Source organism: Gorilla gorilla, chromosome 1 (genome assembly GCF_029281585.2).
Source record: "Gorilla gorilla gorilla isolate KB3781 chromosome 1, NHGRI_mGorGor1-v2.1_pri, whole genome shotgun sequence".
Classification (NCBI taxonomy): domain Eukaryota; kingdom Metazoa; phylum Chordata; class Mammalia; order Primates; family Hominidae; genus Gorilla; species Gorilla gorilla.
In genome coordinates this window covers 12,184,085-12,196,751 of record NC_073224.2, presented here as the reverse complement: position 1 = coordinate 12,196,751, position 12,667 = coordinate 12,184,085, and the positions used below count along the sequence as shown (strand labels likewise).

Sequence of the window (12,667 nt, the reverse complement as noted above, 5' to 3'; positions counted from 1 at the left end):
ACTCCCATACGAACACTCCATTCCAGGCTGACACATACTTTTAAGCTTAATTCCTACTTTAGAGAAATGTACTTCATATGCATATTCTAAATTTATAGATATAGATTTTATAATTTTAGTAAAACATCTCATCATTTAATGAATTTATTACTATTGACATCTGGTTTCTAGCATGCTCTTAAGCACAGACTGCTGGAATGCTTTTAAGTCTACTAGATGAAGTTGCTTTATCTGTTGAATGCTCAGACATGCTTATTTGCCTTTTAAAGTCTGAGCAGTGATATTATGGAGCTTACTGAATCCAGACAGGCAGGAAGACCTTCACTAAGAGAATCAGTTTAGTACATACAGAGTGCACTTTAAAATACACAAGTCTATTTATATGGAGCTATGTAAAAGAATGGAACTTAGACTCTATATGTATACAGCCTACATGTAATAATTATAAACCATAATAGTAATAATTAGCTTTTTAAGATTATACCTTTAGAATGCACTTTCATAGCCAGTATAACATATTAGAAATACATGCATATATTGAGAGTAAAACTGAGGCACTGTTGAGATGGAAAAAAAGTTATTACTTATTGTCTTAAAATGTAGCTATCTAAACTAAAGCCCTTCAAAGTAGACACAAATGATTTCATGTGAACATTTTTCATACAATATTGGCTTGAGCTTTTTATTTTTCACATTGACTTCCTCCTGTATACTCATAGTAGTAATTTATATTTGCCTACCTTCTGAACCTATTGCTATTAATGGAGGATGATTATAATTGTTTGATTTCTACTCATGACAGATAATTCATTTAATTGGAGTTATTTTGGTTTTTAAATTTCTTAAATATACCAAAAAACCAAAGCTCTATTTTATTTTATTCTGCCATGATAGCTGGTACTTGATTATCATTTAAAATGTCTGCTGTGCTGAGAAAGAGAATGGCTGAGAAACAGACACTGTGCCTCATTTCAAGCTTTCCTCTGGCTTTGTTTAACTGGTTGACCCTTGTTTTACCTTTTCCTGATTTCCTCATCCTTTAAAAAAAAAAATCATGTGATGGGTATATGATTTTACAAACTATTTTAGGATAAGGTAAGCTATACATTAACAGTCAGTTCCAGGAATGCTACAGAGCTAAAATAGTATTGGCGTTTTTTTGAAATCTCTTCGTTGGACCCCTCAATGCAGTGTGTCTCTACTTTAGGGTTCTACTCTTGGAGGTTCTATGCTCCAGAACACCATACACTTGAATTGCCTTCAATACTAGAGTCAAAAATCAAAAACTACATTTTGCTAATGTATCTTTTTTGAGATGGAATTTCATCGCATTGACACTGGCTTGGTATCAAACGCTTCCTAAAGAATCTCTCCTTCACGGAGCTGCTGCAGTTTTAGCTAGCAAATCCTCTTCCATGGCAGTTTCTTGGAAAGAGTTGTCCCTTGTATCTCAGCATTACTGAATGGAATGTTGTTTTTCCAATTTGTTAAAATAGTTTATTCCAAGCCAGTTATACTACTGCTACCCCAGCATTTTTCCATTCACTATATGTGCTTTTTATAATCACTTTCACCATCCATCTTTAAAAAAAAGGATATTCACATCCATGAATCTTGTGTATTTGTGGAATTTATATGATAGAGAAGCAAGTATTTGTATTAGTCCATTCTCGTGTTGCTAAAAATAAATACCTGAGGCTGGGTAATTTATTTAAAAAAGAGGTTTAATCAGCTCATGGTTCTGCAGGCTGTATAGGAAGTGTGATACTGGCATCTCATTCTGGTGAGGGCCTCAGGAAACTTTCAGTCATGGTGGAAGGTGAAAGGGGAGCAGGTATTTCATGTGGTGAGAGCCAGAGCAAGAAGTGGGAGAGGTGTCACATTCTTTTAAACAACCAAATCTCACCAAAACTCAGAGCAAGAACTCATTATCATGAGGATAGCACCAGGATTCATTCATCATGACCGAAACACCTCCCACCAGGCCCCACCTCCAATGCTGGGGGCCACATTTCAACTTGAGGTTTGTGGGGGACAAGCATCCAAACTATATCATGACTATAAGCTACATTGTGATCGATTCTATGTTTATATCACATCAGTGCAAAATTGAGTATGGAGAGGGTAACAACTGATTCTTTGCTAAATCCAAACATGCTTAATTTGGCTTTTTAAAATTTATGTATTTATGTATTTATTTATTTATTTTTTGTCATAGAGGTCATTAGAACATGAGGAAACCAATATGCCTACTATGCACGACCTTGTTCATACTATTAATGACCAGTCTCAATATATTCATCATTTAGAGGCAGAAGTTAAGTTCTGCAAGGTAAGTTTCTCATTAAGAATTTAAAACTAAATAAATGAAAGCTTATATTAACTATAGATTGTATTACAATTTGCTACTATAAATCTTCATGTTTGTAGCAATACATTGGCAATTGCTATTCTTACGTGATTGAGAGACTGATGTGTCACAAGAGCTTGTCAGACTTGGGAATGATGCTCTTGACCATACCGTTTCTGATTGCTTGATTTCCCAGTAGTTCATTACTATGTCTAATGATTTCATAATATGCTCTCATATTTCAGAAGTTTTCCTTCTCACCCCGCTTGCTGTAGCCCAGCAAATGGCAAATGCTTTGGAATACAAATACCAATCATTCTCCCATACTTGTCAACCTATTGGAGCAATGGTACAGCAATCAGGGATTCTGAACTGGTAGACCAATTCTTCTCCGCTGTCAGTATTAAGGCTCTTACTTTGACTTTGAATGAGAATGGTTCATAGGGTACTGACAGTAATGATCAAGAAACCAAACACATCATATATAGCTTATGACACTAGAAGGTTATATGCTCAACTGTGTGCAGTTTGCTAATGTCATTAATGCTAATAGAGCCTTTTCATCTTTCCGAAGTATGTCGTGTTTTACTTCTTTTTTTTCTGTTTCTTTCTCTCTTTCTTTCTTTCCCTCCCTCTTTCTTTCTTTCTAGTATCAGTGTATTCGATTGTATGATATTTTTATAGGAATTACTGATATCTCTTGTATCATGTTTTTATATATAGTATATGATATTATGTATTATATTGTTGACATTTTAAGATGCAAGGCCAGTATATAACTTAAGGAGGCTTTAGATGTTTCACTGTCCTGATTTTACCAGGGAGTTTCTGATCTTAACATGTAATTTCCTGTTTGTTCTTGGAGGACACAGTTATTAATATACACGTGGTCTTGGATTACCAGTAAAGCTGAAATAATATCCTAGGAACTATTTCATTAACAAGACTCTATTAATCCCTAAGATGTTGTGGATAAAACTTGAAAGATATAAAGCAGAATAAATTTACCATCTAGTTGAGAAGACAGAACTATTCCCTATTAACACCATAAGGAGCACATTAGAGAAAATAGTATAGGCCTTTACTTTTTGGTATAAGCTATAATTATAATAAGAGAAGAAGGTTAGGAAAAGCTACTGTCTTTGGGAATGTTTCTATGGGAGAGAGAGATCTTGAACCAATCTTTTTTTTTTTTTTGATGGAGTCTCGCATTGTCGCCAGACTGGAGTGCGGTGTCACAGTCTCGGCTCACTGCAACCTCCGACTCCCTGGTTCAAGCTATTCTCCTGCCTCAGTCTCCTGAGTAGCTGGGATTACAGGCCTGCACCACCACGCCCAGCTAATTTTTGTATTTTTTGTAGAGACAGGGTTTCACCATGTTGGCCAGCATGGTCTCGATCTCTTGACCTCGTGATCCGTCCGCCTTGGTCTCCCAAAGTGCTGGAATTACAGGTATGAGCCACGATGCCCGGCCTAAACCAGTCTTAAAGGAATAGGATCATTTAGATAAGCAGAAGGGAGATGAGTTTCATAAAGAGAATGGCAACAGTGAAACACAGTATTCAGGATGAATATGGTTTGTGGGGGCCATAAGGCATCTACTTTATCTTCCTACAGTGGAGAATGTCTCATAGAAATAATGAAAGTAATACTGAACTGGTAAAATGGAAGATTACGGAAGCCTTGACTGTCAGACAGAGTGTAAATTTGATACATTTTAGTAAGAGAAGAATAGAATTAAAATAATGTTTAAGTGGTTTAGAAAGATTTTGTTTATTTAGTTAATGGACTTTATTTTTTAGATCAGTTTTAGGTTTATAGAAACGTTGAATGGCAAACACATAGAGTCCTGTATCCTCCTTTCAGTGACAGCCCTCACCTAATAGTTTCCCTTGTTATTAACATCTTGCGTCCGTGTGGCACATTTGTTACAACTGATGAACCACTATTGTTAAATTATTATTACCTAAGTCTCTCAGTTTGCATTAGCTTTGTGTTATACATTCTACGAATTTGACAAGTGTATAATGACATATATCCACCATTACAGTATCATATAGAATAGTTTCACTGTCTGAAACATCCCCTTGCGCTTCACCTATTCATTCTTCTTCCCCTCCGCCCCTTCCCTCCCATCCCCTGGCAACCATTGATCTTTTTACTCTCTCCATAGTTTTGACTTGCAGAATGTCATATACTTGGAATTATTCTGTATGTAGCCTTTTCTGACTGGCCTATTATACTTAGTAATATGAATTCAAGGTTCCTCCTTGTCTTTTCATAACTTGATAGCTCATTTCTTTTTATTATTAAGTAATACTCAATTACATGAATATACCATAGCTTTTTTATCTGTGCACCTATGGGAGGGCATCTTTGTTGCTTCCAAGTTTTGGCAATTGCGAATAAAGCTATTGTAATCATTTGTATGTCAGTTTTTGTGTGGACATCTGTTTTTACCTCTTTAAAGTAAATACCAAGAAGCTCAATTTCTGCATCGTATGGTAAGACTAATTTTAACTTTGCAAGAAATTGCCTAACTTTTCTAAAGTGGTTGTACCGTTATGCATTATGCAGTAAATGAGAGTTCCTAATACTCCATATCCTCATTAGCATTTGGTGTTGTCAGTGTTTTAGATTTTAGCTGTTCTAATAGATGTGTAGTGGGACCTCATTGCTGTTTTAATTTTAATTCCCTGATCACAAATGATGCTGAGCATCTTTTCATATGCCTATATTCCACCTATGTAACATCTTTGAGTGAGGTGTCTGTTCAGGTCGTTCACCCATTTTTAAAATCAGGTTATTCGTTTTCTTAGTGTTGAGTTTCAACAATTCTTTCTGTATTTTGGATGCCAGTCCTTTATCAGATATGTCTTTTTCAAGTATTTTCTCCCAGTCTTTGACTTGGCATTTACTTCTCTTAACAGTATCTTTCAATGAGCAGAAATTTTTAATTTTAATGAAGTTTAACTTACCAATTTTTTTCTTTCATAGATTGTACTTTTAACTTTGTGTTTAAAAATTTGTTACCAAATCCAGGTTCACTATATTTTCTCCTTTCTTCTTCTAGTATTTTATAATTGTTTATTTTACATTTAGATCATGTTTGAAGGATAGTTGTCCATATTTTTGGGTCTATTTCTGGGCTTTCCTGTTCCATTGATTTACTTGTCAATTCTTTGGCCAATATCACTCTATCTTGATTACTGTAGCTTTACATTAAGTCTTGAAGTTGGGTAATATCAGTACTCTAATTTTGTTCTTTTTCAATATTGTGATGAGTATTCTGGGACTTTTGCATCTCCCTGTAAACTTTAGAATCAGTTTGTTGATATCCACAAAATAGGATTTGGATTGGAATTGTGTTGGATCTATTGATCAAGTTGGGAATAACTGGCATTTTGATACTATTGAGTATTCCTATCCATGAACATGGAATATCTCTATTTACTTAGATCTTCTTTGATTTCTTTAATCAGTGTTGTGGTTTTCCTCAAATAGATCTTCTACAAATTTTGTGAGATTTATACCTATTTTATTTTATTTTTGAGGCGGAGTCTCGCTGTCACCCAGGCTGGAGTGCAATGTTGCAGTCTTAGCTCACTACATCCCCCGCCTCCCGGGTTCAAACAATTCTTCTGCCTCAGCCTCCCGAGTAGCTGGGACTACAGGTGTGTGCCACCACAGCTGACTAATTTTTGTATTTTTAATAGAGATGGGGTTTCACTATGTTGGCCAGGCTGCTCTTGAACTCCTGAACTCGTGATCCACTCGCCTCGGTCTCCCAAAGTGCTGGGATTACAGGCATGAGCCACTGTGCCCAGCCACCTATTTTATTTTTTAGTGTAATGGTATTATGTATTTAATTTCAAATTCCAATTATTTATTGCTAATATAGAAGAAAACAATTGACCGTATATTGACCTTGTATTCTGCAACCTTGGTATAAGTCACTTATTAGTTCCAGCATTTTTTGTTGATTCTTTGGGATTTTCCTCATCGACAAGTATATTATCTGCAAGCAAAAGACAGTGTTATTTTCTCCTTTCCAATATATTTAGATTTTGTGTTTTTTAAATTTTTCATTTATTTTAATTAATTTTCTTGAGGAAGGGTCTTGCTGGAGTGCACAGGCTGGAGTGCAGTGGCATGATCATGGCTCACTGTAGCCTTGACATCCTGGGCTCAAGTGATCCTCCTGCCACAGCCTCCCTAGTAGCTGGGACCACAGGTGCACACCACCATGCTTGGCTATTTTATTATTATTATTATTATTATTATTATTATTATTATTATTATTATTTGTAGAATTGAGGTCTCATCATGTTGCCCAGGCTGGTCTTGAACTCCTGGGCTCAAACAGTCCCCCTGCCTGGGCTTCCCAAGGTGTTGAGATTACAGGCTTTAGCAAATCTGCCCAGCCAGATTTTATTTTTTTAATTGTCTTATTGCATTAGCTAAGACTTTTGGAATGATATTGAATGGTTGTGAGAGGGGCCATCTTTGCCTTGTTCCTGATCTTAGTGGGAAACTACTTTCCTACCATAAAGTATATTAGCTATAGGTTATTTGTAGATGTTCTTTATCAAGTTGAGAATGTTTCCTCTCTTCCTAGTTACTGAGAGTACAGATGCCTCTCGACTTAAAATGGGATTGCGTCCTGATAAACTCGTTGTAAGTTGAAAATGCATTGAATATACTATAGATTATTGGTTGTTTACCTCTGTGATTGCATGGCTAACTGGGAGCTACAGCTCACTGCCACTGCTGCTGCTCAGCATCATGAGAGAATATTATACTACATATTGCTAGCTTGAGAAAATAACAAAATTTGAAACTTGAATTATGGTTTCTATTGAATGCATATTGCTTTTGCAGCATAATAACGTCAAAAAAATCTTAAGTCAAACCATCGCAAGTCAGGGACCATCTGTGTTTATCATAGATGGCTGCCGCATTTTGTCAAATGCTTTTCCTGCCTCTACTGTTAAAATTACGATTTTTCTTCTCAACATTGTTGATGTGATGGATTACATTAACTGATCCTCAAATGTCGAACCAATGTTGTGTAATTAGAATAAATCTTACTTTATCCTGGTGTATAATTCTTTTTTACATTGTTGGATTTGATTTGCCAGTATTTTATTGAGGATTTTTTCATCTATGTTCATTAGACATATTGATCTGTAATTTTCCACTCTTGTAATGTTTTCACTTGGTTCGGGTATTAGGTTAATGCTGGCCTCATAAAATGAGTTAGGAAATACTTCCTCTTGAATTTTATGAAATATAGTATAGATAATTGGTATAATTTCTTTCTTAAATATTTGATACAATTCACTAGTGAACTTACCTGGGCCTGGTGCTTTCTGTTTTGAAAGGTTGCTAATTATTGATTTAATTTTCTTGATAAATATAGGTTTATTCAGATTATCTATTCCTCCCTCTGTGAGTTTTCATGGATTGTGTCTTACAAAGAATTGGTGCATTTCATCTAGGTGACTAAATTCATGATCATGGAGTTGTTCATAGTATTTCTTTGTTATCCTGTTTTTTAAACATTTCTTTATTATCCTTTTAATGTTCATGGGATCAGTAGTGATAGCCCCATTTTCACTTCTGATCTTAGTATATGATAGAATCTAATTGGTATTTTCTCTCTTTTTTTCTTAACCTGTATAGAGTCTTATCAATTTTATTCATCTTTTCAAAGACCCAACTTTTGATTTTGTTGTTTTTCTCTATTGATTTTCTATTTTTAATTTCATTGGTTTTTACTCTAATTTTTATTATATGTTCTTTTCTGCTTACTCTGGAATTAATTTGCTATTGGTTTTGCAACTTCTAAAGTAGAAGCTTAGATTATTTATTTGAAATCTTTCTTCTTTTCTAATTTTTTTACACTCCTTTTGCTGCATCCTTTTAATAAGTATATAGCTTTTTATCAGTTGTATTTTAATTTTTACTTAGTTGAAAATATTTCTAAATGGATCTTGATACTTCTTTGATTCATGTGTGTCATTTAGAAGAGTGTTGTGTCATCATCAAGTATTTGGGGAGTTTCCCAGCTATCGTTCTGTTATTGATTTCTGGTTTAATTCCATTGTTGTCTGACAGCATACTTTCCTATTCTTTTAAATTTGTTAAGGTTTGTACATTGTAGTCTGTCTTGGTGAATATTCTGTGTGAACCTGAAGAAAACGTGTGTACTGCTGTTCTTGGATGAAGTAGTCTATAAATGTCAGTTAGATCCAGTTGATTGATGCTGTTGTTCATTTCAATTGTGCCCTTTGTGATTTTTATAATTTTTGACAGGGGATGTTGAAATTTCCAACTGTAATAGTGGATTCATGTGTTTTCCTTTGCCTCATACATTTTGATACACTTTTATTAGGCACATATACATTAAGACTTGTAACGTCTTCTTGGTGAATGGACCTCTTTATCATTATGTAATGTATCTCTTTATCTCTGATCATTTTCATTGGTCTGAAGTCTGCTTTGTCTAAAATTCATATTGCTACTCCAACTTTCTATTGATTAGTGTTAACATGATACGTCTTTCTTCATTCATTTATTTTAAATCAATCTGTGTCTTCGTATTTATAATTGGCTTTTTTTTTTTTGTTTTGAGATTTCTTTTTTTTTTTTTTTTTTGGTTAGAGATGGGGTCTCACTGTATTGCTCAGGCTGGTCTTGAACTCCTGGGCTCAAGGGATCCTCCCATCTCAGCCTCCCAAGTAACTGGGATTACAGATATGAGCCACCTTGCCCAGTTATTATAGGCTTCTTGTAGACAACATATAGTTTATTGTTCTTTTTTTAACCATTCTGACAGTCTCTATCTTTTAGTTGGTATATTCAGACCATTATATTTAAAGAGATTATTGTTATGATTGCATCAATGTATAACACATTTGTTACTATTATCTTCATTGTCTTTATTTTTTGTTTCTTTAAAAAAAATTCACTCTTTTTCTGCCTTCTCTGGCTTTTTTTTTTTTTTTAGAGATAGAGTCTTGCCCTGTTACCTAGGCAGTGATGTAATCAAAGCTCACTACAGCCTAGAACTCCTGGGCTCAAGCAGTCCTCCTACCTCCTCCCTGCTGAGTAGCTAGGACTACAGACATGCACCACTATGCCTGGCTAATTTTTATGTTTTTTTACAGAGATGGGGTCTCACTATGTTGCCCAGGCTGGTGGCGAACTCCTGGCCCCAAGTGATCCTCCCACCTCAGCCTTCCAAAGTGCTGGGCTTACGAGGTGTGAGCCACTGCACCTGCCCCTTTTGTGGCTTTGATTGAGCATTTTATATGATTGCATTTTATTTTTTATTTTTGGAGACAGAGTCTCAGTCGCCCAGGATGTAGTGCAGTGACGCCATCTTGGCCCACTGCAATCTCTGCCTCCTGGGTTCAATCAATTCTCGTGCCTCAGCCTTCCTAGTAGCTAGGACTCCAGGTGAGCCACCACAACCAGCTAATTTTTGTATGATTGCATTTTTTTCCTGTCTTAACATATCAATTGATCAATTGTACTTCTTTTTTTTTTCTTTGCTGGTAGCCGTTGATTGATGCTGTTGTTATTTGCAGTAAATATTTATAATTAACTTAAGTTTACTTTCAAGTAAACCTATGCCACTTCTTGAATAGTATAAATTCCTTATAACAGAATTCCCAAGCCCTCTCTCATCCTTTATAACATTTCTGTCATTAATTTCAGTTATTCATAAACTAAAATTACTACAAACACTATTGCAATTATGATGTTGAACACAAAGTGTCATCTGTCAAATTAATAAGAAAATATTTTATCTTATATCCACTTATTCCTTCTTTAATACTCTTTTTTTCTTTATGTAGATGGCAGTTTCTGACTTTATCACCTTTTCTCCTTTCGGAAGAACTTTTTTAAACATTTCTTGCAAGGCATATATGCTAGCAATAAATTCCATCAATTCTTGTTTGTCTAAGAAAATATTTTTCTTTCTCTTTTGAAGGTTAATCTTGCTGAATCCAGAATTCTAGGTTGGTGGGTTTTTTCTTTTAACACTTTAAAAATTAGATTCATTTTATTCTCTTCCTGTTTGCATGGCTTCTGCAAAGTACTCCCAGGTAATTCTTATCCTTGCTTCTTTGTAGGTAAGGTTTTTGTTTTTTTGTTTGTTTGATTTTTGTTTTTTAATTATTATTATTTATTTGAGACTGAGTCTCGCTCTATCGCACAGTCTGGAGTGCAGTGGCGAGGTCTTGGCTCACTGCAACCTCTGCCTCCTGGGTTCAAGCAATTCTCCTGCCTCAGCCTCCCGAGTAGCTGGGATTACAGGTGCCTGCCACCACACCTGGCTAATTTTTGTATTTTTAGTAGAGACAGGGTTTCACCATGTTAGCCAGGCTGGTTTCGAACTCCTGACCCTCACATGATCCGCCTGCCTCGGCCTCCCAAAGTGCTGGGATTACAGGCTTGAGCCACCGCACCCGGCCTGATTTTTGGGTTTTGTTTGTTTGTTTGTTTACTTTGGCTTATTTTAAGATTTTTCTCTTTGTCTTTGATTTTCTGCAGTATGAATATGATATTCCTCAGTGTATTTTTGGGGGGTATTTATCCTGCTTGGTGTTCGGTGAGCTTCCTAGATCTGTGGTTTGGTGCCTGTCATTAATTCAGGAAATTTTTCAGTCATTATTGACTGAAATGTTTCTTCTTTTCTTTTCTTTCCTGTTTTGTGTCCCTGTTTATTTATATATATATATACACACACATATATATATATTTATTACACCATTTGTAATTGTACTGCAGTTCTTGTATAATTTTTCTGTCTTCAGTTTTTTTCCTTATTGCACTTCTTTTTTGGAAATTCTTATTGACAATTCTTAAAGTTTACTAATGCATTCCTCAGCTATATCCAGTCTACTGATGAGCCTTTCAAAGGCACTCTTCATGTCTGTTAATAGTTTTTTATTTTGAGCATTTTCTTTTCATAGAGTTTCCATCTCTCTGCTTATATTACCCCACTGTTCTTGCATATAGTCTATTTTTTCTATTAGAGACCTTAACATAGTAATCATAATTATTTTATTTCTTTATTTATTTTGAGACAGAGTCTCACTCTGTCACCCAGGCTCAAGTGCAGTGGCGTGATCTTGGCTCACTGCAACCTCTGCCTCCTGGGTTCAAGTGATTCTTCTGCCTCAGCCTCCCGAGTGGCTGGGATAACAGGCATGCACCACCACCCCCGGCTAGTTTTTTTTTTGCATTTTTAGTAGAGATGGGGTTTCACTATGTTGGTCAGGCTGGTCTCGAACTCCTGACCTCAGGTGATCCTCCCACCTTGGCCTCCCAAAGTGCTGAGATTACGGGTGTGAGCCACCATGCCTGGCCTTAATCATAATTATTTTAAATTCCTGGTCTGATGATTTTAACATCTTTGCCTTATCTCAGACTGTTTCTGATGCTTGTTAAATCTTTTCAAACTGTGTTTCAGTCTTTTAGCATGTCTTGTAATTGTTTGATGAATGCTGGACATGACATATTTGGTAAAAGGAACTGAGGTAAGTAGGCCTTTAGCATGAGCTTTTATGTTTATCTGGCTAGAAGCTAGGCTGTGTTTGCTGTCACCGTACATGTCAGAGGCTAAAATTTCCTTCAGTGTCCTGGTCTTGTCTCTTCTGTTGTCTATGGATTACCCTAGTGAGTTCTTCCTAAATATAGTCTGAGATATGCAGTTCTTTCTGTTGAATTTCTCTGTCAGTATACGGGAGCCCTAGTGATGTGGTCGTTAGATGTGGGAATAGAGGGAAGCGTTCAATAGTCCTATGACTAGATCTAAGTCTTTTAGTAAAGCCTTTGCCTTGGGCTGTGACATTCACAAGTGCTTCTCAGTCTCCCCCTGCCCTTTAAGTTAGACGAGATAGCTAGAGGAAGCCGGAGGCCCCTTCTCCCACACGGAATGCAAGAGGGGGCTGGAGTTGGATTTCTCTTTTTTTAGGCCGGTTAGGTGGCAGCAGCCCTCCAGTCAGGTTCTGGTAAAGTCGTTTCCCTTGAGGCAGGCCTGTTACAAGGAATGCAACGTGCCGAGCATATTTCAAACTGGCTGCTTTTCTTCTTCCTTTAGGTTGCATAAGGGGATTTTTCTCTAGTTTTTACTGTGAAAACCTGGTAGTGTCCTGGAGATAAAATTGGGGAAGTGGGGCAGTCCTTCTGTGACTGGGTCTTCCTGGAATTTTTTTTTTTGAGACGGAGTCTCGCTCTGTCACCCAGGCTGGAGTGCAGTGGCGTGATCTCGGCTCACTGAAACCTTGGCCTCCCAGGTTC

The 12,667-nt window shown here is 36.3% G+C and overlaps 1 protein-coding gene across 17 annotated transcripts in view; it reads left to right on the top strand.

The window, feature by feature from the left end:
• The window catches only part of SDCCAG8 (SHH signaling and ciliogenesis regulator SDCCAG8), a 245,554-nt gene that overhangs the window by 16,859 nt on the left and 216,028 nt on the right, over nucleotides 1–12,667 (top strand). For 16 of the 17 annotated variants that reach the window (XM_055380726.2, XM_004028678.5, XM_055380741.2 and 13 more), the window contains exon 4: nucleotides 2,219–2,332. In XM_055380726.2, the coding sequence (XP_055236701.2) occupies nucleotides 2,219–2,332 (114 nt within the window). Of the gene's footprint in view, nucleotides 1–2,218; nucleotides 2,333–3,716; nucleotides 3,803–12,667 lie in introns of those variants that run through there. The other variant, XM_055380768.2, reaches the window with a different exon arrangement.